We start from the raw sequence: 22,137 nt of genomic DNA on the forward strand, positions 1-22,137 counted from the left end.
GCACATGCATCTTAATCTTTTCAGTTAGGTCATCTAATTAAGATGGTTTATGACCTTTTGAGTATTGTGAATGCCATGTTCTTGACTAAATAATAAACTTTTGACACAGTATTTTCAGAAACACAAGAAAATGATACTCAATAAAAAAAGATTTTAAATGTTTACTGTAGGACATAATTAAACATTTTTCTGTTAATTGTAAATGGTTGTATGTAAGTGTTTAGGGACATATAGAAAAAATCTGGGGCTGTTTGGTGACTTGAAATTTGACAAAAATCTGTATATGCCTTCATGGGAAAGTGTTGCTGCACAATCTCTGTGTTTATTAAATTGATTATAGTCGGGTTTCTGTATTCAATGTTTGTTTTAAGAAAATTATATATATATAGGCTTATCAGACATCACGTTTTGACTGGAATTGTACCAGTTTGATGATATGGTCCTGGTGTCCTGGCCAGTTTGTCCAAGTTATTTGTTAAAATTTTAAAAGTGCCAAATATACAAGAAGTAAAAATAGTGCAGCTGCAAGTAAAATGACATTTTGGAAACTAATTAATCCCCTCTGTTACACTCACTGTTTCCAATCTAAATATTTTGTATCTAGATCTAAGTACTTTTAATGTTGTCTAGATGTTTTCCTTAAAATTTATAGCATATGGCCTAATGAATTTAGATGTTTTGTTTTTTTCATCCAGATATTTTTTCACAGAATTTATAACATGTAGCCTACAAGATCCATATACTTTTATTTCATTTTTTAGATATTTTGTTTCAATTAAAGCTGGCGACACTGAAACTTATTGTCCACGTCATTGTTGCACGTGTCCTATCTTAGTTGAGTTCAAATTGCTAGTTGTCATTTGTGATTATTTTGTACTGTACATTAAAGTGGTTTAATGTCCAAAATGCCAAAAAGAAACCATGTTTACTGATAATTGAAAAAAGATTTATCCATTTTTGAAAAAAGTCTATGATCATATTGATGAAGTGAAATATGAACTGTGCTTTTCAGAATTTTCAGTAACTCATGGGAATTCTGACATAAAAAAAAATCACTTCAAATGTGCAAAACATAAGGCAAGCTTAGTAGCAATAGAAATTTCCTCAAATATATTGTCATATTTTAAAAGTACTGATTTAAGTGACAAAGAATTTTTAAAGATAGTTTACACTAGTGAAAAATATTAATAATTTCTTAATAAAAAGGTATGTTTAGTTGAGTTGTTAAAAATTGCTTTTAATTCATTGTTTTTTGTTAACAACTTTTTACTTAGCCTTCTCAATCATAAGTACTTATCCTTGTAGGCTTTATTTTCTGTTGTGACTATTTTCTCAAAATTGTTCCAGTTTGAAAAAAAAATATTATGGTAAGCCTATATATAAATATAAATTAGTAGATACAATAGTCTTACCTTTCATGATTAAAAGACATGCTACTGGGAGAGACTAATCCCATGTGATGCGACAATAGATCAGAGGGAAAACGGCTGTTGGGATAAAAAGGCACACTGGGATGAGGCAACATTCCAGGTGGGGTATGGAGATGCATCATAGGTGCTCGTGGCAAATTGTAGCGCTCCAAATAAAGCGAATCCTCTAACCTAATAAATAATAATTTGTCATTTTGTAATAAATAACATTTCATTTTGTTTGAAATTATTTTTTACATTTACTTATACAGTTACAGTTAAAATGTGGTTTAGTTTTCATTTCTGTACAAGAAATGTCAAATAACAGATCAAAGTTAATAGCCTAATCACATTAATTTGCCCTTTTCCAATCCTATACAACAGCGCTGTCCAACTGGCGGCCCGCCAAATAATTTTTACGGCCCGCGAGTACATTTTACTATGAATAAATTTATGTTACTAAATTATTATTATTAATATTACAATTATTTTACTACCGTGTTTCCCCGAAAATAAGAGTGTCTTGTATTAATTTTTGCTCTGAAAAATGCGCTAGGTCTTATTTTCAGGGAATGTCTTATTTTTTCCAGGAAGAAGAATTCACATTTATTATTGAACAAAAAAATTCCCAAGTCGAACTTAGACGAGAGTGACGTATATCCGGTGTGTCAAACTGTCGTCTTTTTATAGCGTCAACACCGGACTCGCTGACCAATTAGTGCTTACTGAACCATAGCACTATGCAAATGTCATGTGGTTTATCAACCTTCTTGGCCCCCGAAATGTTTGGTGAAGAAAATATGGCCCGCGGGCTATGATAAGTTGGACAGCGCTGCTATACAATAAGTCTTGTGAACACAATAAAGAAATATAGCAAAAGAAATCTTGAAAAGAATGGACACTGAAATAGCTGTCATATCATGACTTCACTCAATTATCTTCAACCTGAAAAAGAATTAGTGAATATGAAAATTTATGAACTGAATTATCCCAATACAGTATCACTTTTATATCTTCCCTCATCATACAGTAATGATGATGAAATTTAATATGTTAAGTTTGCTTTCTCAATTTCAATAAAAAGTATGCAAGCATTAAAATAATTTTCATTTTCTATGTTACATCTATTAAAGTTATACCATAATTTCCATAAAGCAAAATAAATCTAAACAACAATCAGATTATTTCATAATAATAATAATACAGATTATTAAAGAAAACCAATTAGCTTATTCATTTCATTTTCAAATACCAGTTGAGGATCATCATTCATTCATACATCTGTAGCATCATTCATTATTATTTAATTTCTTTTTTGTTTTTTGGTAACTTAATTTTATGTACTGTACTTAAGAGTAGTTACTGAATCAAAAACAACTAATTCTAATACATTTCTCTATAGATGAAATAGTTTTTCCAGTTTTTAAACAAAATGTTTTTGTATATATTGCATTCTAAAATCATTGTTACAACAACAAGAAAAATTTGGCTTGGTTTCAAAGCACTCTTGGTGTTTGTCCTCTTGTACAGTATATGTTACTCAGCTGATCTTTTCTATTTTACTTCTTTTGGAATATTTTTTGTGTTTTTTTTTTAAATGATTGATTTACATAAATAAGTTTGATATTAAAAAATTGAAGAAAACACTACACATAAAAACTCATAAATCTTGGAAATCTAAATCTTCAGTTTACAAAAATAAATCATCATGAATTAAAGCTGTTAAATTACATAGGCTAGAATATGAAAAAATTATAAGATATTAAAGTCCAGATACTGCATTTATATTCACACTATTACATGGATCTAGGTCAAGAAATAACACCAACTATTTCTTGATTAATAAACATTTAAAGGTCTAAATGTACATTTATATTTCAAATGTGTTTTTCATATAACATGATAACAAGATTTACTAAATTTTTCTTATTGCATTTTACATTTGCACCTGACAATATTCTTTACATATCTCTAATACCAAGCATTGTAAGAATACACTACATGCCCAATAAGATTAAGACAATTGCTTATACTATGTTGCTTTTGTTTTACAACAAAGTAATCTAAATGTTGTGTGTTGAAAATAAAGTTAAAAATCATTTTAAATGAAAAAGACTACTATAATATAATATTTTCAATAAAGTTTTTTTTATTCTGAACCTACTAATTGATTAATCATTTTCAATTAATGAACAGTTAAATTAACTATGTTTAGTTAGGATCATCTATGATTTACAAAAGATAACCAAACATCCAAACAATGCTTTGATCCTGTCTGGAATTAGTTACTATTACTAATTGTAGAGAAAATTCTAAAATTTATTATATGAAAATTTGAAAATCATATTTATAAATCAAGAGATAGATTAAGTACTAGAATGGAAATTTTATTCAGTAATTTTTCTTATAAAATTAATGTAGAATGCAAATTAACTTGCCTTCCTCAATGTGCCATGACAACTGAATAGAATTGGTAAGTTCTGACTGGAGATGCAAAAATTGGGGATCTCCCAATGCTCAGCAAGGGGATTAAGAGCTAAACACAAAGTATCTTTCCTTGTTTGACTAGCAAGCAGAAATGACATTGTTTCATCAGTGTCCTATAAGTCAACAGTATTTAACAGAATCAACCTTAATAAAAAGAAAATGAAATCTTCCACACAGAATTATCAATTGAAGACAATGATGATGGTACATTGTACACATTAGAATATGAATCAATTTACCTCCTTCAATTTCAAAATAATTAACCATGGAAAGTATACACGAGATCCAAGCTACTGAGCAACTGCTTGTTTTGTTCTGTACAAGCATAACTCTTGTTGAAGCATGTTTACAGTGCTTTGTATGTTTTTGATCTTTATAATTATAATTAATTAAACAAAACAGCATTAAACAAAACAAAATTTTCAGTTATATGATTTGTTGATTGAGTACATTTAACATATGTTCATAATTCCAATTTGCTATCACCATTTATTTGTTTCTGAAATAGGCACTGAAATGTGCAATTAAACTGTACATTAATTAAACAATAAAAATTATGTACAAAAATGAAGTTTGCAGACACGTATGAGCTTGTAAGTTACATGATTTGACAATAGGAATGCCATTTGCAATGCAAATAATATATTTAGCAATTGAATTACAGAATTTTTCAGTGTATTTAGTATTTAAAATTTATGGAAAAGATATATTTATAAATATTTGTTGGCACTTTGATATATATCAATAGTAGAGTCCTCAAAGCTTTACTATATTTTGATTCAACTAGCCACAAACAATATCTAATTTAAATATTTATAAAATCTAATAGAAAATAATAGAAATATCAGATAACAGCAAAATTTTATTTCATTCATCTATTAATTAAAAAAGAAAAGGTAGTTATCTCAAGTGATAGAAGGCATTTTCTAAATTATCAATTACTAATGAAACCAAAGTTGACAAATCTCCCATTAATAGCTATTTCATCATTACAACAGAAACATTTTAAAATCTGTTCATAGATTTTAGATTTATGTTAGGAGATAACTTAAGATAGCCTATTGTCATGTGGTTAAAGACAATCTTTTATTATTAAGTTCCTTAAAGAGAATGATACTTTCCATTACATAGACTCCACTTCTTTATGTCTGTAATGTTTATTAATCTTTCACATAAACAAGAATCCAAATGTTATTTCACTTTGTAAATCTTAAAAATTATTTTGAGAACTTTGAATAAAACTTTTAGGAATAAGATAACAAAACTAGTCTTATTCAAATTTTGGCAACATTACAGGCTTCATACATTCTAATAGTTAATTAGATTTAAATTTAATTGTGACCAAAATTTTGGTTTAACAAGACTATTACCAGTTCTCATTTGTAAATATAGTAGTCTTGTTTTACATGGAATCAGATGTCAGGAGATATGGCATAAAATAAATTCCATATAAATTTTATGCTCCATCTTAAATAGTTTCAAGATAATTAATTGCCTAGGCATTATGCAACTATTTGCAATTTAAAACATTTTATATTTCTCTTAACATATTTAAATAGTCTAATGTTTACATGATTGTAATAAAATTATTCAGAAAATACTTTACTGAAGAAAAATGTTCACTATTAAATGCTACTTATTCATTAGTACTCTATGTTCGGAATGCCAGCGTTGAAGAAGCATGGTTTGCTGACTTAAGAGAACACAATTCAGTAACACAAAGAGTTACTTAGTCTAACTATTTACCATCCACTAAAACATAAATTTGTGTAAATCAGTACTGCATCAAACAATACTACTGTATAAGCCTTAGTGTTATTGCAGTTATTTGTGAGAGTCCAAATTTAGTTAATTTTTAAAATAAATTTATTCCGTACCTACAAAATCGAAATATAGAGGCCGTGGGAATTTTATGTCTTACAAGGGGACCTTACTGTCTCGAAAATTCAGTTCGGGATGAGACTTTGCAGGTTAGTAGTATTACTCAAGGGTGTCCACCCAGAAGAATTGTAAAGCGCACTAGCAACAAGATTCCGAGAAAAAAGGCTCTAAAGTTTTAAGCGCAGCTCATATACCGATCGATTTTACACTATGGCAGCACAGCGAAATGGCTGAGCCTGTAGCGAACTCGCTTGCCACGCGGACGATCTAGGTTCGATTCTACCTTCGGCTAACTTTTTTTTTTTAAATTGTTTTAAAAATTGTAACAACTTTTAAATAAAGTTAATGACCTAAAAATATTATCAATTAAATCATAAATAACTGTCAACTTTCACACCTGGGAGCTAATTATTCCGTGAGTTTTCACAAGTCAGCAGCAAAAGTGGCACTTTCACATAACTTTCCGACCTATCGTCTTAAGTTCATCGGTTGAAAATAACAAGGAATTGAAAAATTCTTCAAATTTAAAACGAATATTTTTAACCTCTCCACAGCTTAAAATATCTTAAAATTTTTAATTAAAATTAAAGTTTTAATTTACCTCCATTAGAAATGCATTTGAAATTATTCAACTTTTTAAAAATATTTTAAGCTATGGAGAGGTTAAAAATATTCGTTTTAAATTTGAAGAATTTTTCAATTCCTTGTTATTTTCAACCGATGAACTTAAGACGATAGGTCGGAAAGTTATGTGAAAGTGCCACTTTTGCTGCTGACTTGTGAAAACTCACGGAATAATTAGCTCCCAGGTGTGAAAGTTGACAGTTATTTATGATTTAATTGATAATATTTTTAGGTCATTAACTTTATTTAAAAGTTGTTACAATTTTTAAAACAATTAAAAAAAAAAAAAAAAAGAGTTAACCGAATGTAGAAGCGAACCCAGATCGCCCGCGTGGCAAGCGAGTTCGCTACAGGCTCAGCCATTTCGCTGTGCTACCATAGTGTAAAATCGATCGGTATATGAGCTGCGCTTAAAACTTTAGAGCTTTTTTTCTCGGAATCTTGTTGCTACTGCGCTTTACAATTCTTCTGGGTGGACACCCTTGAGGTATACAACTAACCTGCAAAGTCTCATCCCGAACTGAATTTCCGAGACCGTAAGGTCCCCTTGTTAATATAAACATTCTCACAAGGAATCCGTGCTTAGTTTACACTTACAAGCAAAATTCGTCATATTGTTGCCATTCTTTCACCACCTTTAACCCCACACCTGCTAAAACAATTGATCACCTGACTAATTTTCCCACCACAAAAAGTATAAAAGTCCTCCACCTTCCTCTCGGAAAAATCGCTGATCGTGAGTTGAAACGTTGAAGTCGGACATCGCCTTCTCCTCAAAGACCTACACTTGTGTCACCGCTCAGAATCCTTTTGGACGACATCACGGGAAAATATCCCACTAGTATATGCAAAGAGGTATAAATGCATATTTGTAAACTCTCTCTCCACCATCCGCACAGTAGCAGGATAGGTTGTTATAATGGAACTTAGAGTAATTAGGTTTGTAAATTTTTTCCCGTAGAGGATTGTAATAAACTCTTGTTTTGTTTTTAAATGGTGTTTTTACTCGACTTAGCCAACATCTTATTATCGACCTCTCTGACTCTCCTCCACTCGCGTAACGCGTAACAAAACGTAAACGCCATCCTTGACAAGAAAGTAGGTCACTGGAAAGGAAAGGAAATTCCCAATCCCCCCGGTGGCTCATATTCATTGCTATTAACAGTTATAAAGATTACAATGCTCGTTCATCAACAGAGTATAAGACATTAAAAAAATTAAAGATTAAATAGCAAAAGGCACTTAAATGCTAAACAAAGTATTTTAAGGAGTCACTTTTGCTAAGTGTATTTTAAGAATTTATATTAATTTATTAATGAAAGCAACTTGTAATCACATATACCTTTTCTTTAATTCATTCATTCATATTTTCAAAACAATGAAAAAAAAATATATAAATGAATAATTGTATCATTATCACAGATTCATCTCAATGAAATATGCTACTCCAAAAATCCTAGTATGAATTAATAATAATTTATCATTTAGTCTTTTAATTAGTTTAATATATCAAATTGACTCTTTATTGTCAACTACATAGATTCCATTTAAAATATATAACAATTCTGAAATTCATGTTTACAATTCTAATATTAGACCCTAAAGAATTTTTAGCAAGTAAATAATTCAAAACTCATTACTGTAACCATTACAATTAATCTGAAAAAAATTTGGAATTATATATGTTCTGGATGTTAAAATCATTAAAGTTGAATTACGTAAAAAATTCAAGATGCATAAATTTTATTTTGGTTGTTTTTTATATCTGAATTTTTCTTTTGTCAACAAAGATTTAGGTTATTTCTGTAGTGAAGTTGGATCTTGGCCAACTGTGTTTTTGGCAGTATTTTGAGAAAATATCTAAAAGGAAAACATTATTCTTACATTTATAGATTTTCTGTATTCAATTGGTTCAAAAGAATTATTTTTTTAACATATTGGTTTTTCCTTAGGTGGTAAACAACTGAATGACCAAAGTAATAAATAAAAAATTAGTTGTTGAATGAATTAAAAACGAATACCAAATTTTTGCAGGTTCATTGAGCACAACCACTTAACATTAATAAATTGTTATTTTTGACTAATTTTAACATATGAGCATATAACATCCAAAATAAATAATTTTTACTTTAATCTTATATTATTAATGGAAGCTATCTGAAGTGTATTCTAAGCATGTAATATTATCTATATTGTTACTGTGTACTAAAAATTTACTACAGTATTTTTTTCATATTAGCATATAATAAAGTTAAAACTTAGAATTATGTAGACATTAATTGTAAAATTGTTTTATGTTAAAGCAAGTGTGATCTCTAAAAAAAAACAATTTCTGCTGATTTTGTTTTTTAATTATTATAGGCAATTTAAACTAATAAAAGGAGAACATTGCATGATAAGAGTAATTGACAATTTCAACTCACTTTCTTTAATTGAAATATACCAAATTTTAAATTAGTTTTAATGATAAAAAAGTCAAAGCCTCATGTTTTTGACCAGTCCTAAGTCTAGATCCAAAGAGGGAGATTCAATAACAAATCTGAATCTATCATTTTGACAACTAATGTCTTTTTCAGTCTGATCTTAATAATGAACAAAGCATATTTCAACAAGCAATTATTTATTGTGACATCGTCACAGTGTTGGGCTGCAAGTTTTAATTATCTGTTAATTTGAAGTTACATGATTTTTTTTCAGTCCAGACAAAAAGTTTGTATATAATTAATCAAAGTCTTTCCTTCTAATTAATCAAATCCTAAACTTTCCATGTCTGGTCTGAATTTTAATGGTGTCTTATTCCTGTACATCATATTTCTCTTTGTAACAATCAAGTCATGCTGGTCATTAACTAACTTGATACTGGAGAAAATTTTGAATTGGTATCATATAACTTCAGGTATAGACTAAGTTCATATATAGTTAATCAGGGACTCTAGCCCCTAAGCTTTCCATATCTTGTCTCAATTTTTATCTATCTAACTTTGTTCTCAAGATTAAAGACAGACAATAGTAAGAATGTACAGGTGTGCAATTTAAAAATTGTAGCCCAATCATTCAAAGCAGTTGGAAGTAAATTCTGTATTATGTTAAATTTTGAATAATGTATAAAAAAAAATTAACAAGTGCATTTTTTATAATTTGTGAATTTTTACTTTCCCCCGACTGTTATATGAGCTGTTCACAGGCCAAAGGATTTACAAATGGAGTTAATCGTTATTATTTTCAAATTTTTCACATAATTTTATGTATCATCATATTAAAGCTATGATTTAATGTAAAAGTATATAAAAATACAGTTGTCCCTTGATAATCCGACAGGTATGGGACCAAAGGTGTGTCAGATTACCAAAAGTGTCCGGATTACCGAAAATAATTACATATTTCGCATTGTTTTGCTAGCAGTAACTTACAATATTCTCTACTCTAACTGTTCGAACAGAACTGCTCACATAAAACATACGAAATGTGTGTCATTGAGTAAGAATTGGATGGGGAGATTCACATCACGACATGCTTCTGTGCAAGCAGACACGGGTACCTTGACGGGTGGGGCGTCGGACTACTGAACATGTCGGATTAAAAAACGTCGGACTATAGAGGGACAACTGTACATTCTGCAATGTTTATTTAAATATAAAGTTTAAAAGGAACTTTAAAAAATAATTTATATCAATTTTTATACTTTTTGTTTTGTGGAGTTAATTGATTTGGCAAGCGAATGGCTCATATATAACAGAGGAAAAGTATGGTAATTGGTAAAAAAAAAATACCCCCAGATTTTTACATTTTCGGACTCGGGACCATGAAATGTCAAAAAAGGGGGGTATTTCTGTATATGGGGGCACAATTTTGTTCACTCTCTTTGAAGCTTAATAAATCATATGCTTTTTGTCAAAATTTTCTGAAATTTTGCAGGGAAGTTTGTTTATTAGGGGGATAAATGCCATTAAAGTTTGTTTATTAGGGGGATAAATGCCCTTTATCTCCCCTCTCCCTCGACTAAAGGTCGAGGGAGAGGGGAGATAAAGGGGGTCGTGTGTATCTCCAGTAAGGTCAGATTTAATGACTATATTACTTGTTATTAGCATTTACAACTTTTTATAAAACTCATCCCTACCCTCAAAATTTATATTTTTAACTATTATAAAATGGCAAAAAACTTAAGTTTTTTTAAATAAAATATGATAACAGTTGGTGCCACCAAATATTGCCAGTAAAGTTAAGCAACTCATTGCTGAATTTTTTGTCATAGGCTTTCTTATTTAGATTATTATTACAAACTTCAAAAACTGCTTAATCACAAAATTGATAATATTCACTAAGTGCAGATTTCTTTACTATGACTTAACAATTCAAAATTAATCACCAATGGTACTCACTATATATTAATTTATAAATCCTTTTCCACTTAACATTGAAAAAGTTGTTTGTGAACTTCATAAATGTTATATTTGATTAGGAACTTCAGTGATCAAGATCAAAATCAAAGATACTTGTAATTTAATGAGACAAACATGGCCTGCTGAGTGATTTTTTGCAAAATACAGTAATATGGGATTACTAAATATGTGCCGACAAATGCATTAGCATCATATCATTTCAAATTGAGTTTTTATAAGTTATTCTAATTAAAAAAAATGACATTACATCTTACCAAGATTTTTAGATTACAATAATAATTATTTGTATACAAATATGAAAATAATTCTGTATATATATGGTCAAGATCATGCTAAATTTATAAAACTGCACACACATTACATGACAGTGATATGTACGAGACTACTCACTGAAAGCCTTGTATAATTGCAAACATATTGACTTCTCCTGATATTATACAACATACTATATAATTTTACATAAATTAAGTTAGAAATAAAATTAAATAATTAGCAAATTCACTTACCTCAAGTGAATGTATAATGAATTTCATAATGATAAATTTTAAAAAATACCTAAGAGTAAATTCAAACCTGCAAGTACATTAGCAAGTAAACAGCTTTTTGATTTCATTGTTTTTAAATTACTACAGCACAGTAATGTTTCAGCATGCCAGTATTAATTTGCAAAAATACCTGTTTCTAATTTTCCAAATTTGAGACAAATTACTATAGTTGAATGTAAAATAACTATCTAGTCTAATCATAGAAATGATTTAACATAATACATTAAAACTTGCATAAACCAGACTTGATGAATATCTTTTTCCATTTTTGCAGATTTCTGGTTTGAACAGGTTTTAGTATTTATTTATTTATTTTTATTTACCAGATAAATGTCACACACTTTTTGTTTTAAATAGTAAAATCACTTTTACATGCATCTAGCCTACTAGTGGATCAAGAGATAAAATGACTGAATACTGATAGTTGGTTGTGGGTTTGCATCTAATAGACTAAGTGGAATTTTCCAGGTTTTCCATTATGTCTCTAACACCTATATAAAGGCCAGTTTCCCATAAAAGCCCTGCTTGGAGACATTCCTGACAGAGTGACATATCCCAGTAAACCAGCTTTTACATATGTAAAAATATTTTATTATTAGGCTTAATCCAAAGTGATTTCAACTAGAGATGGGAGTATTCAGATGTAAGAATTGAGAACCATTTGATTGAGAAAAGTTCTCTGTTCCCAAAAACTTTTTCTAGATATTTGAATGCTTCTTGAATATGATACTTATGAGCTTATATGACTGCAAACAAGACAGTTTGAATACCAAAAACTAAATGTTAATCAACTTGTTTCCAAGTATTTAGTACTAATTAGTTACTGAATACCATGTGTAAGACAACATCTTATTTTGTGCTGCTAATTTGTCTTATTTGCATTACTTTCAGCAAATTATATTTGTTGCTCGTTTTTAAGATCTTTGTTCTTGGAAATTCATTTGATTCTACTCCTGGTTAATTCCAACAAAGACTAATATTAACAAAATTTTATGTCATATGTTCTCTTATCACATGATCTTCGTTTCTCTAAGAAGGTTTGAAATCATGCTCTGCAATAACCATTATACTTGGAGATTTTACTTGTCTACAAATGAAATCTTAACCTGGATAAAATGAAAAATTATGTTCTTTGTATCTCTTCCTGTTCCACTTTCAATAGATTTCCTGCTTATAGTAAAGTTTAACATAGAGGGAAAAGTCACCCCGTTCCATTTAGGCAGATTTTCCTTTTATTCAGATTTTACTGTAATATATTACATTTTATGAATTATTAATACAAAGTACACAAGTACATTTCCTGTACACAATTTTGAAAAAAATAATAGGCATTACATATTATTTAATGTGTAAGTAATGTTCATATATTTATGTTGCATCTGGTTCTTTAGTCATTAATTAGTACAAAATGTAAACAAATATGAAAGAGTGAAAGGATTGGTCTTGGAAAATATCCTTAAGCTGTTAGAATACTTTAGAAGGGTAATTTACGTTACTTGTTAATATATAGATTTTATTAGGATTGAAGCTTCATTTATGGATAATGTGTTAATAAAAATGGATAGAAGTTTACTTTGATTTGCATGAAATCAGTTATGAATATAATACATAATATTTAAGTGATATTTTTCACTACTCAGTACTCTATTTTTCTGTGCTCTGTGCCTTGGGTTATTGATCCCATCTTCACATTCATGTCTGTTGTTCTATCTGGGCTTCTAATGTACTGTACTTGAAGATTTGAATCACACTCCAGATTGTTACTGTTGTTTCGTTTAAGCATTTCTAAAACAATTATAATAATATAAATCAACTTTTAAAGTATATTAATGTTGATTAACTTTGGTATATAAATAGGTATATCAACATATCTGCCATTAATTAAATGTCATATATATTAATACTTCCAGTACAGAATATAATTTTTCTCAGGCTCATGGTGGTTAGGAAGCCATTGAAATTCAGTTAAGCTCACCATTTTTTAGAAATACAGTTTACAACGTCACAATACAATTATAAAATAGCAATTCATTATTTGATGACATCATATTTGTAATGATAATTGCAGAAATCATGCATATAAAATGAATGGAAGTTAAACATATCCCAAGAATCATTGTTGTAACCATCATTAACCAATAATAATGTGATGAAGTATTCAGATGACATTGTTATACCCTGTTTGCCCCGAGAATTTCGATCTAGATTGTGACCAATGTCAGCGACTATGCCATGGTGCAACCTCTCTCGACCATTTCAATCTCGACTGAAATGAGATTCAATCACGATCGACTCAAGGGAGTTCTTGAAACTAGATCCAGTCATAAGAGAGATCTCACAATCCCACACAAGCAAGAAAATACAAGATGGCTGCGGAACATGTGTCGGGCCATCAACAGAGAAATAAAAAAGACATATGGACAGACGATGACATCTGTCTATTATTAGACATATGGCAAGAAAAAGTATTTATTTCTAACCAAAACATTCCATTTTGTTTGTTGGTGTTCACGACTAACTGCATAGTTATGTCAGTTTTATCATTGTGTATAATAACCAGGTTCTTCTCAAGCGAACCTTCTTGACTGCCTGTGCGAACAGCTTGACATTTGTCTGGTGGTAGTTACAATCCAGATTGTAGGTAAATCAAGATCGTAGTAGTATTAGTCTAACAGCAAGAAACATTAACTGCTGTTAATGAATAGTGTAATAAAATAAAAAAATCATTATCTTAGACTTTCAGCAATAGAGTTTTAATATCACACTAATGTTTTCAGTCAAGTTGATCTGATGTCAATTTAATGTTTTCAAACACTGTTAAATCAACAAAGCTGAAGCAAATAATATCAAATCAATACGTTTCATACTTTTCCAATGAAGAGTTTATTTAAGATATAAACTGAAAACGTTTTTATACTTATTTCATAAACCTGCTTCAGATTTAGCATTCAACATTTTGAAATTCCACAAAGGAGTCTTTTGTGTAATTTCTGGAAATGCAGTGTTTTAAAAAGCAAAGGTGGTGTTGTAAAGTTTGATCTTTACACAAAAATAAGCCTCATGATCAAATTGTACATGGAAAGATTAAGCTGTCTATGCAAACCAAAAAGAAAATTATTAGAATTGCTATGTACACATAAGTAGTTAATAACAATGTAAAATGATCAATGGATTATTTAATAAACAAATGATATTATAACTCTAATAAATACCAACAACAATGGCTATTTATAAATTCAATAAATTTATTATTAATAATTAAAAAGATGCAGGAGTAAAAAGAAGCATAATAATAATAATAATCAGCAATAATATACACATATACACAAAAGCAATCCACAGTTTACATTCCTAGCAGTAGTAGTAATCCTCTCCCCATTTTTTGCCACTTTGCAACTGGTAGGTACATTTATACCTACCAGTATAATATCACATCTACCACTTAAATGTTCTTGTGTACCTATAAATGATATATTTTACATGCTTCCTGCTGGCAGAAACTTGTTCTAAAATTTTTGTAAACATTATTCTTATCAGTAAATAAAATATCTTTCTGTTTTATTTTTGATTTCTCTCAAAGTTGCTACTTTTATTTTTTATTCTTCCTTCTGGAAGTAACTATCATATGACTGATATCCTGAACAACACAGTAAACAGTACGATTAGTTTAATTCACATTCCCAACTACAAAATTCAATCACCTTTAACTAAACAACATCTCGAAAACAAATTTAACTAAACAAACATAAGTAAATTAGAACAAAAATTCAGATGTTTCATAATGAAATAAAACTTTTCCAGTTGAATGAGAGATGATTAATAAAATATAGTGTTACTGAGGTATTAGGTTACACTCATATAATACAGCTTTCAGCAATATCAAGAGGATTCTTTCTAATTAGGATAGTTACAGTATAATGAGTTATAGCAAAATCCAGAATTTGACTAATTTAGACTTATAATCAATATTTTTTCCTTAGGAATTATATTTAATTCTTTGAAATAAAGCCATCAAAAGTTTAGTTTCAATTTTTCAATGCTAGGATTTATTTTATTTGGAAAAGTTAATGTAACTAAACTTTTACATTGTTTTGTTTTAATATTTCTACATTTTGTAAGAGATATGCCATTTCTTATTCTTAAATATGATTTTAACTGTATAGTAACAAAATACAATACAATATCAGATCCATAATCTGACACTAGTCAATTCTTGCATATTATTATTATTGCTGCCAATTCCTACTAACAAGGAGAGCCTTGGCTTTGGGGTAACGGATTTTGATGATATTTGGTGTAGAGGTAGTACACGATGCGAGTGTACTACCTGTAAAATACTAAAGTGCAATACTCAAATATAATCGAGAAAATCGAACTTAAAGTTTTGTTAGCACTTTATATATAAATTATACGTATTTCTATTCGAGCGTCCTGTGGCAGAGTGGTAACGAGTCTGATTCATAAGCTTGAGTTCTCGGGTTCGATTCTCGCGTATAATTTTTTTTTTAATTCATAAATACTTATAATGTATTTATTTATTTACTCATTCATTTATTTCTTATTATTTATTTATTTTAATTTAATTTCTACTATTCCAAGTCTAATATTTTTATACTTTTGTTGACAATAACGGCGCATTCTTGACACCTATGTGTCAACTTTCCCATCTAATTGTTATCACTAACGGTGACCGATCTAATTCTCACTAGGAGCGTTTTTTCTATCGGAGTTCTTTTTCACTCACTCTTTAACAGTTCGTTTCTAAATTTCGACACGAATAGACGTATTTGTGTAGTAAAACTTATTTTGAAAAATTATTTTATAATCGAAAAATGTCGTCAAGAGAAGCAAGTTCTTCACGTTGTGACGAAAAAACTGTTGATGATACCTTTTAAAAAAGCAGCATTTATTTGTTGTTCTTGGTGTAGACAGAATTTTTGTTTTGAATGTTTTTATCATAAGTATCATTCACGATCATGTACATCTGACAATGATATGTAATTATATAATATTGCTTCAATAAATTATATTCGTTTTTCTTGGTTATATTTGAGTTTTGCACTTTACAAGTTAGTATTTTACATCACTGTATAAAGAGTTATCATCAACAGTTTTTTCGTCACAACGTGAAGAACTTGCTTCTCTTGACGACATTTTTTGATTATAAAATAATTTTTCAAAATAAGTTTTACTACACAAATACGTCTATTCGTGTCGAAATTTAGAAACGAACTGTTAAAGAGTGAGTGAAAAAGAACTCCGATAGAAAAAACGCTCCTAGTGAGAATTAGATCGGTCACCGTTAGTGATAACAATTAGATGGGAAAGTTGACACATAGGTGTCAAGAATGCGCCGTTATTGTCAACAAAAGTATAAAAATATTAGACTTGGAATAGTAGAAATTAAATTAAAATAAATAAATAATAAGAAATAAATGAATGAGTAAATAAATAAATACATTATAAGTATTTATGAATTAAAAAAAAAATTATACGCGAGAATCGAACCCGAGAACTCAAGCTTATGAATCAGACTCGTTACCACTCTGCCACAGGACGCTCGAATAGAAATACGTATAATTTATATATAAAGTGCTAACAAAACTTTAAGCTCGATTTTCTCGATTATATTTGAGTATTGCACTTTAGTATTTTACAGGTAGTACACTCGCATCGTGTACTACCTCTACACCAAAGATCATCAAAATCCGTTACCCCAAAGCCGTAGGCTCTCCTTGTAAGATCAAACTCCAGTTCACGTGAAATTTGAATATCCCATTAAATGTGGTGTGATATCAATCTTTAATATCATGCCTAAATTTAAGATTCTTCTGGTGAATTACTGGTGATACAGTAATTTGATGGAAAATTTTAGCTTAAGGTGTCAAGCCTAATAGGCTTGACACCTTAAGCTAAAATTTCCCATCAAATTACTGTATCACCAACTAAATTTGATGAAAATCCACTAACTTAACAACCCAATTACCAGTGACAGCAGCAAGCTTGGATGACAAAATGACAAAAGACAATTGAAAATTATTTTAAAATAACTGACAATTTCAGAACTCTAAAATACAATTATGTATGATCTATAAATGTCTTTGATTAATACAATGTACTAATATCATTGTAAGCAAACAAATGCTTTCTTTCCTAATGATTGTCAGATTATTGGGATAAGTTGAATTCAATGGTTCAATCTCATTAATCTGATAGTGTTCTGGTCTATATATATTGGATTACCAAGACTGTACTGTATAACTTTTGTTATAAAATCTTCTTTATGTAAAGTTTAATTTTTAAAGTTTTAATTTCTTTATTTTTAAAGATTCAGAAAAGTTGATGTAACTTTTTGTATAATCTATATATATATAAAAATGGACATGTATGTCCCTATATTTCACTTTTCTGTCAAAACTACACATCGCACGTCAATGGTGTTTGTATGTGGTGGTAGCCCCAAGTCTCCATTCGTGCATAGGGGTGGTTGCGTCTCGATAGCTATAAGGGTGCGGGAGATATGAGGCTGAAAGTGGTTGAAAGTGGCTTTCTATTTCGAATGTTTTGTTCGAATTTGTTTGAATTAAATTCAAACATAAAATTCGAATATTGGTTCAATTATAGAACGATTGTAAACATTCCAGAAACGTTGAAAATAGTTAGTTTGACTAAACGTAAAAATTCTCTAATTAGTCTGGAAACGGGGGACCTAATTCTTGCATTCTGTGAAAACGGGTAAGATTAGCTATAATGTAATTATCTTAATCTTCACTATCGTTACTTTTTGCCCAGCGAAGCGGGTCCTTGCAGCTAGATTCTAGATTACTTAGAAAAACAGTCTTTTATATATATAAAAAAAAATATATTACATACAAATAAAAACCCAGTGAAGCGGGTCCTTGCAGCTAGTAATACAATATTTAGAAAAACTACTGTAATTATTCCCTGATTACTTAGTAAATAATGAAATTATTCAGCACCGAACATACATTTAGAAATGAATATATATTTTTTAATTTTCGGTAATTTTTGTATTGTGGTACCTCATAGCTTGAATGCTAAACTAAAAAAAATTTGCTTAGGAGTTCAAATGATCCTTCAAAGCTTGAACTGCACAGGAAGTGAAAAATGTGCTTGAAGCATAAATGCGAGCTACTGCGCACTCAAGTTCTCTCTCACTCTTGCATTATTCTTGTATTGTATTTTTTTTCAGTGTTTTTTGCTTTATTTTTGGTGTGTTTAGTTATATATATTTGTGTGTTATTTGTCAATCTTTAACAATCTCTTCCTTCAATTTTTCTTTGTCAACAGCTTTTTTGTATCCTTTAGCTGAAAATTTTCTGAATAGAATTTTTAAACCATATATGACATGTTCAAATTTAGAACAGCTCCAATAAACACATCACAAAGTTTGTTTTACTGTTTATGTTGCATTATTTTTTTTTCCAAAGCTCAAATCATAATATGCCTGATATGCTTTTTATCTGAAGGCATTTCAACTTGATTTTATTCAAACAAAATGTGAAGTACAAAGTTGAAAATAATCTCCTAAGCAAAGAATACAATCTCAAATTGGCAATAATGTGTCAAATTTCACAACTGTTACAATTAAATCACACATTTATGTAAGTAATGACAGCTATTAGAATATACAAAAACTATTCAACCCAATATACCCTTTATCTATTAACCATGGCATTCAAGAAGTCTGAGGAAGCAACAAAACCTAAGAGAAAGGCTGTAATATCAATGATTGAGAAGAAAAAGAAATTCATTGCAAAGCATGAAAGCGGTACACATGTAACAGATCTGGTGGCCTTGTCTAAGATGCCAAAATCGACACTGTGAGACCAGTAAATGCAATTTTCATTTTATTACCGGTATTTACTAGTGTTGCAACGAATAGTATATTCGACCTCAAACCGAATACTCGGCCAGGAGCGTGGCCAAATAGCCGAATATTCGGCCAAACTAGTCGGCTCGATTAACGCAAAAACGTACGAAAATTGGCGTGCAAACCGCATTATGGCAAGGACCCTGCTCTCTATTAGCACGCTGTCACTATGCTTCACCAATCGTGTTAATTATTGACAGTTGTAGTGGACAGACATCAGCGTCATAACAGTATGTGATAAATGATGATATCAAATGTGGATAACAATGAAATGACCTACATGTGTAAATAACGGAAAAAGAACAGAGAAGGACCGCGAAGTGAAAATTTGAAAATAAGTATGAAATTGAGTTGATAACATAATTAAACAAGTCGAGGCAGCTTATTGGCGTGAAATTCACTGCCGTCAATGCCAAACAATTGTTATCATAGACTTTGGAAAACTAAATGCTTGTAATGAAAGTCACTTAGCATGCACAAGCGAAAGCCTTGTGCATGCTAAGCCATTCGAGCTACCAAGCTGTCTCGAATCTGTGAAATCATAACTGCGACTTATACCGACGTCCTATCTGTCTCTTTTCTCCGTTATCACCAGGCTATGAGTCACGTAATTGTAAAATGGGAAATCTACGACGGAAAAGTGACAAATTGAAGTATCGTGAGTGTGTATTATGATGTATGCATAGGCATACCTGGACTATATAGATATATATAGAGGAAAGAGAAAGGGAAGTGCAAAGATGAGCGCTTAAAAAGAAGGATAGGCAGGCCCAGACCCTCAGATATGCGATGAACGAATAGGTGTGCATGTGTGCTGATCTTTATAATTATAAATTGTGAATACATGTGACTAATATTATTTTCTTTTTTATTTTGTGCATGTTATAAGTTATAAATAAATATAAACAAACAACACTAACCCCATAACATTAAATCTAAAAACCAAAATGATTAATTTACTGTGTTTTTGTTATTTCTTACTCCTGTTTTTAGGTACTCGGTATTTGACCGAATAGTGATTAAGTATTTGGTATTTGGCCGAATAGCAAAAAATAGGCCGAATACCAAATAGTAACCAAATATTCGTTACATCACTAGTATTTACATATTTTATTTATTATTATATTGTTATAATTTAAGTAAAAATAACACAGTTAGTGTATTTGTTGTTTTAAGTTTATCCAAATGATATTCACTTTCCATTATTTGTAATAATAAAAATTGGTTTGAATTTTGAACGATTCAGTTTGAACAACTTTGAATGAATTAAATTTAAAGTATAAGGCACCAATGTATTTTAATTTTACTTATCTTCAACTGTTTGATCATTGAAACATGATGAATTCTATAATTTTAATTAATAAAAAACCTCATATGTTAAGTCATAAATTTATTATAAGCATGGATCAGTTAGGATCAATTTTAAATAATAATAAAATCTTTAAAGAAGACTGAAAGAAGTTCAGCCTTGTTTAAAGTTTTAAGTTTTTCATTTAATATACAGTACATAACATTGAACTTCTTTCAGTGTTATGTACATTAAATGAAAAACTTATTTTTTCTATTTGTGATAAATAAAATCACAAATTTTATTTATGACATTAATCATATTGGTTTTATGAAATTAATACTTGCAAGATAAAATTCTATTGAATAATGGAAATTTTTAATGGAAATTTTATGTTTTTAATAGAATTTTTATTGTAATCTCATATATTCTGGTCATTAAGAATCATTATCAGTAAAGCAATTTAAATGTAACTGATTTTCCAAATTTCATCAGTAAAGTAACAAGAAAAAATAACTACAAAACAAATAGTAAATATTGTTGAACAAATCTGATATAAAAATTCACATGAATAAATTATTAATTTTTTTAGATTAAAATACTTTTGTATTACTAATTAACTTTCTCCTTTATAAAATCTAAATGAATAAATTGTTGAAGTACTTACCTGTATGTTGGATGAGACAGATGACGTGGTGGTAGGAATGCCGAAGAGTATGGATAAGCAGCAATTGTATGATCATATGGTGAAACATGAGAATGAAGAGGATGATGAGTATCATCAATGCTCCGATATGGCTGAAATCCTCTTGAGGAAGAATGAGAATCATCCGAATGGGACGATGTCAGAGGTGGTGGTGGTCTAAAAAATCAATGTTATGTTAATGACAAAGAATTCAAAACAACATAAAGTTAACTTTAGTATAATGAAAAACTTAAAAATTGTTATCAATTGGAAATAAAGCATTAAGCTATTTTAATGATATCTAAAAATTTGTATGTGATCATAATTTGAATTAACACCTTTTAATTTAAAAATTAAAGTGTTAAATCTTCTAATTTAGAACTGTAACCTGGAGATAGCCTATTAACTAGGCCAAAAAATATTAATTAAAATAAAACAATTTTGCTAGAAAATAAAAAGGTGTTAAGTATTTGATCTTAAACAATAGTTCCAGTTGGACATTTAAACTAAAATCATTTCTATCATCATATTTTGATTATTCAACAAAATTATTTTATTGTGGAAAAAAATAACATGTAGTGAAATATACTTGAAAACACATAAAATAGAAAAAAAATTATTCTTGAATGTTATAAACTTTTGATAATACAATTTTTTCTTTGCATGAAATAGGAATTTGATGTGAAGAAAAAATTATAGTTTTTTCAAAAGTTTTGATAATGCAATTTTGATTTCAGTTACTATACTTGAATAATGTTGAATGAGTCAAGAAGAATAATTTTTGGTGTTAAATCCAATTAATATAAATTTTAAATTTATTAACTTAAAATAATGTATACATAAATTTAATACAATTGATTACAAAATCAAAAAGAAATTAACATACACACAGCCTGCATACTAAATATTTTACAATGCTGTTAA

At 29.3% G+C, this 22,137-nt stretch overlaps 1 protein-coding gene across 1 annotated transcript in view; it reads right to left on the reverse strand.

Annotated features, from left to right (window-relative positions):
* Positions 1–22,137, reverse strand: part of LOC111620060 — a 142,404-nt gene that overhangs the window by 5,451 nt on the left and 114,816 nt on the right. The window contains exons 6-7 of the mRNA XM_023361904.1: positions 21,196–21,390; positions 1,413–1,601 (exon numbers count right to left, since the gene is read on the reverse strand). Coding sequence (XP_023217672.1) covers positions 1,413–1,601; positions 21,196–21,390 — 384 coding nt within the window. The remainder of the gene's footprint in view (positions 1–1,412; positions 1,602–21,195; positions 21,391–22,137) is intronic.

This window comes from Centruroides sculpturatus, unplaced genomic scaffold (assembly GCF_000671375.1).
Source record: "Centruroides sculpturatus isolate CEXI.00-Female unplaced genomic scaffold, Cexi_2.0 scaffold12, whole genome shotgun sequence".
Lineage (NCBI taxonomy): Eukaryota > Metazoa > Arthropoda > Arachnida > Scorpiones > Buthidae > Centruroides > Centruroides sculpturatus.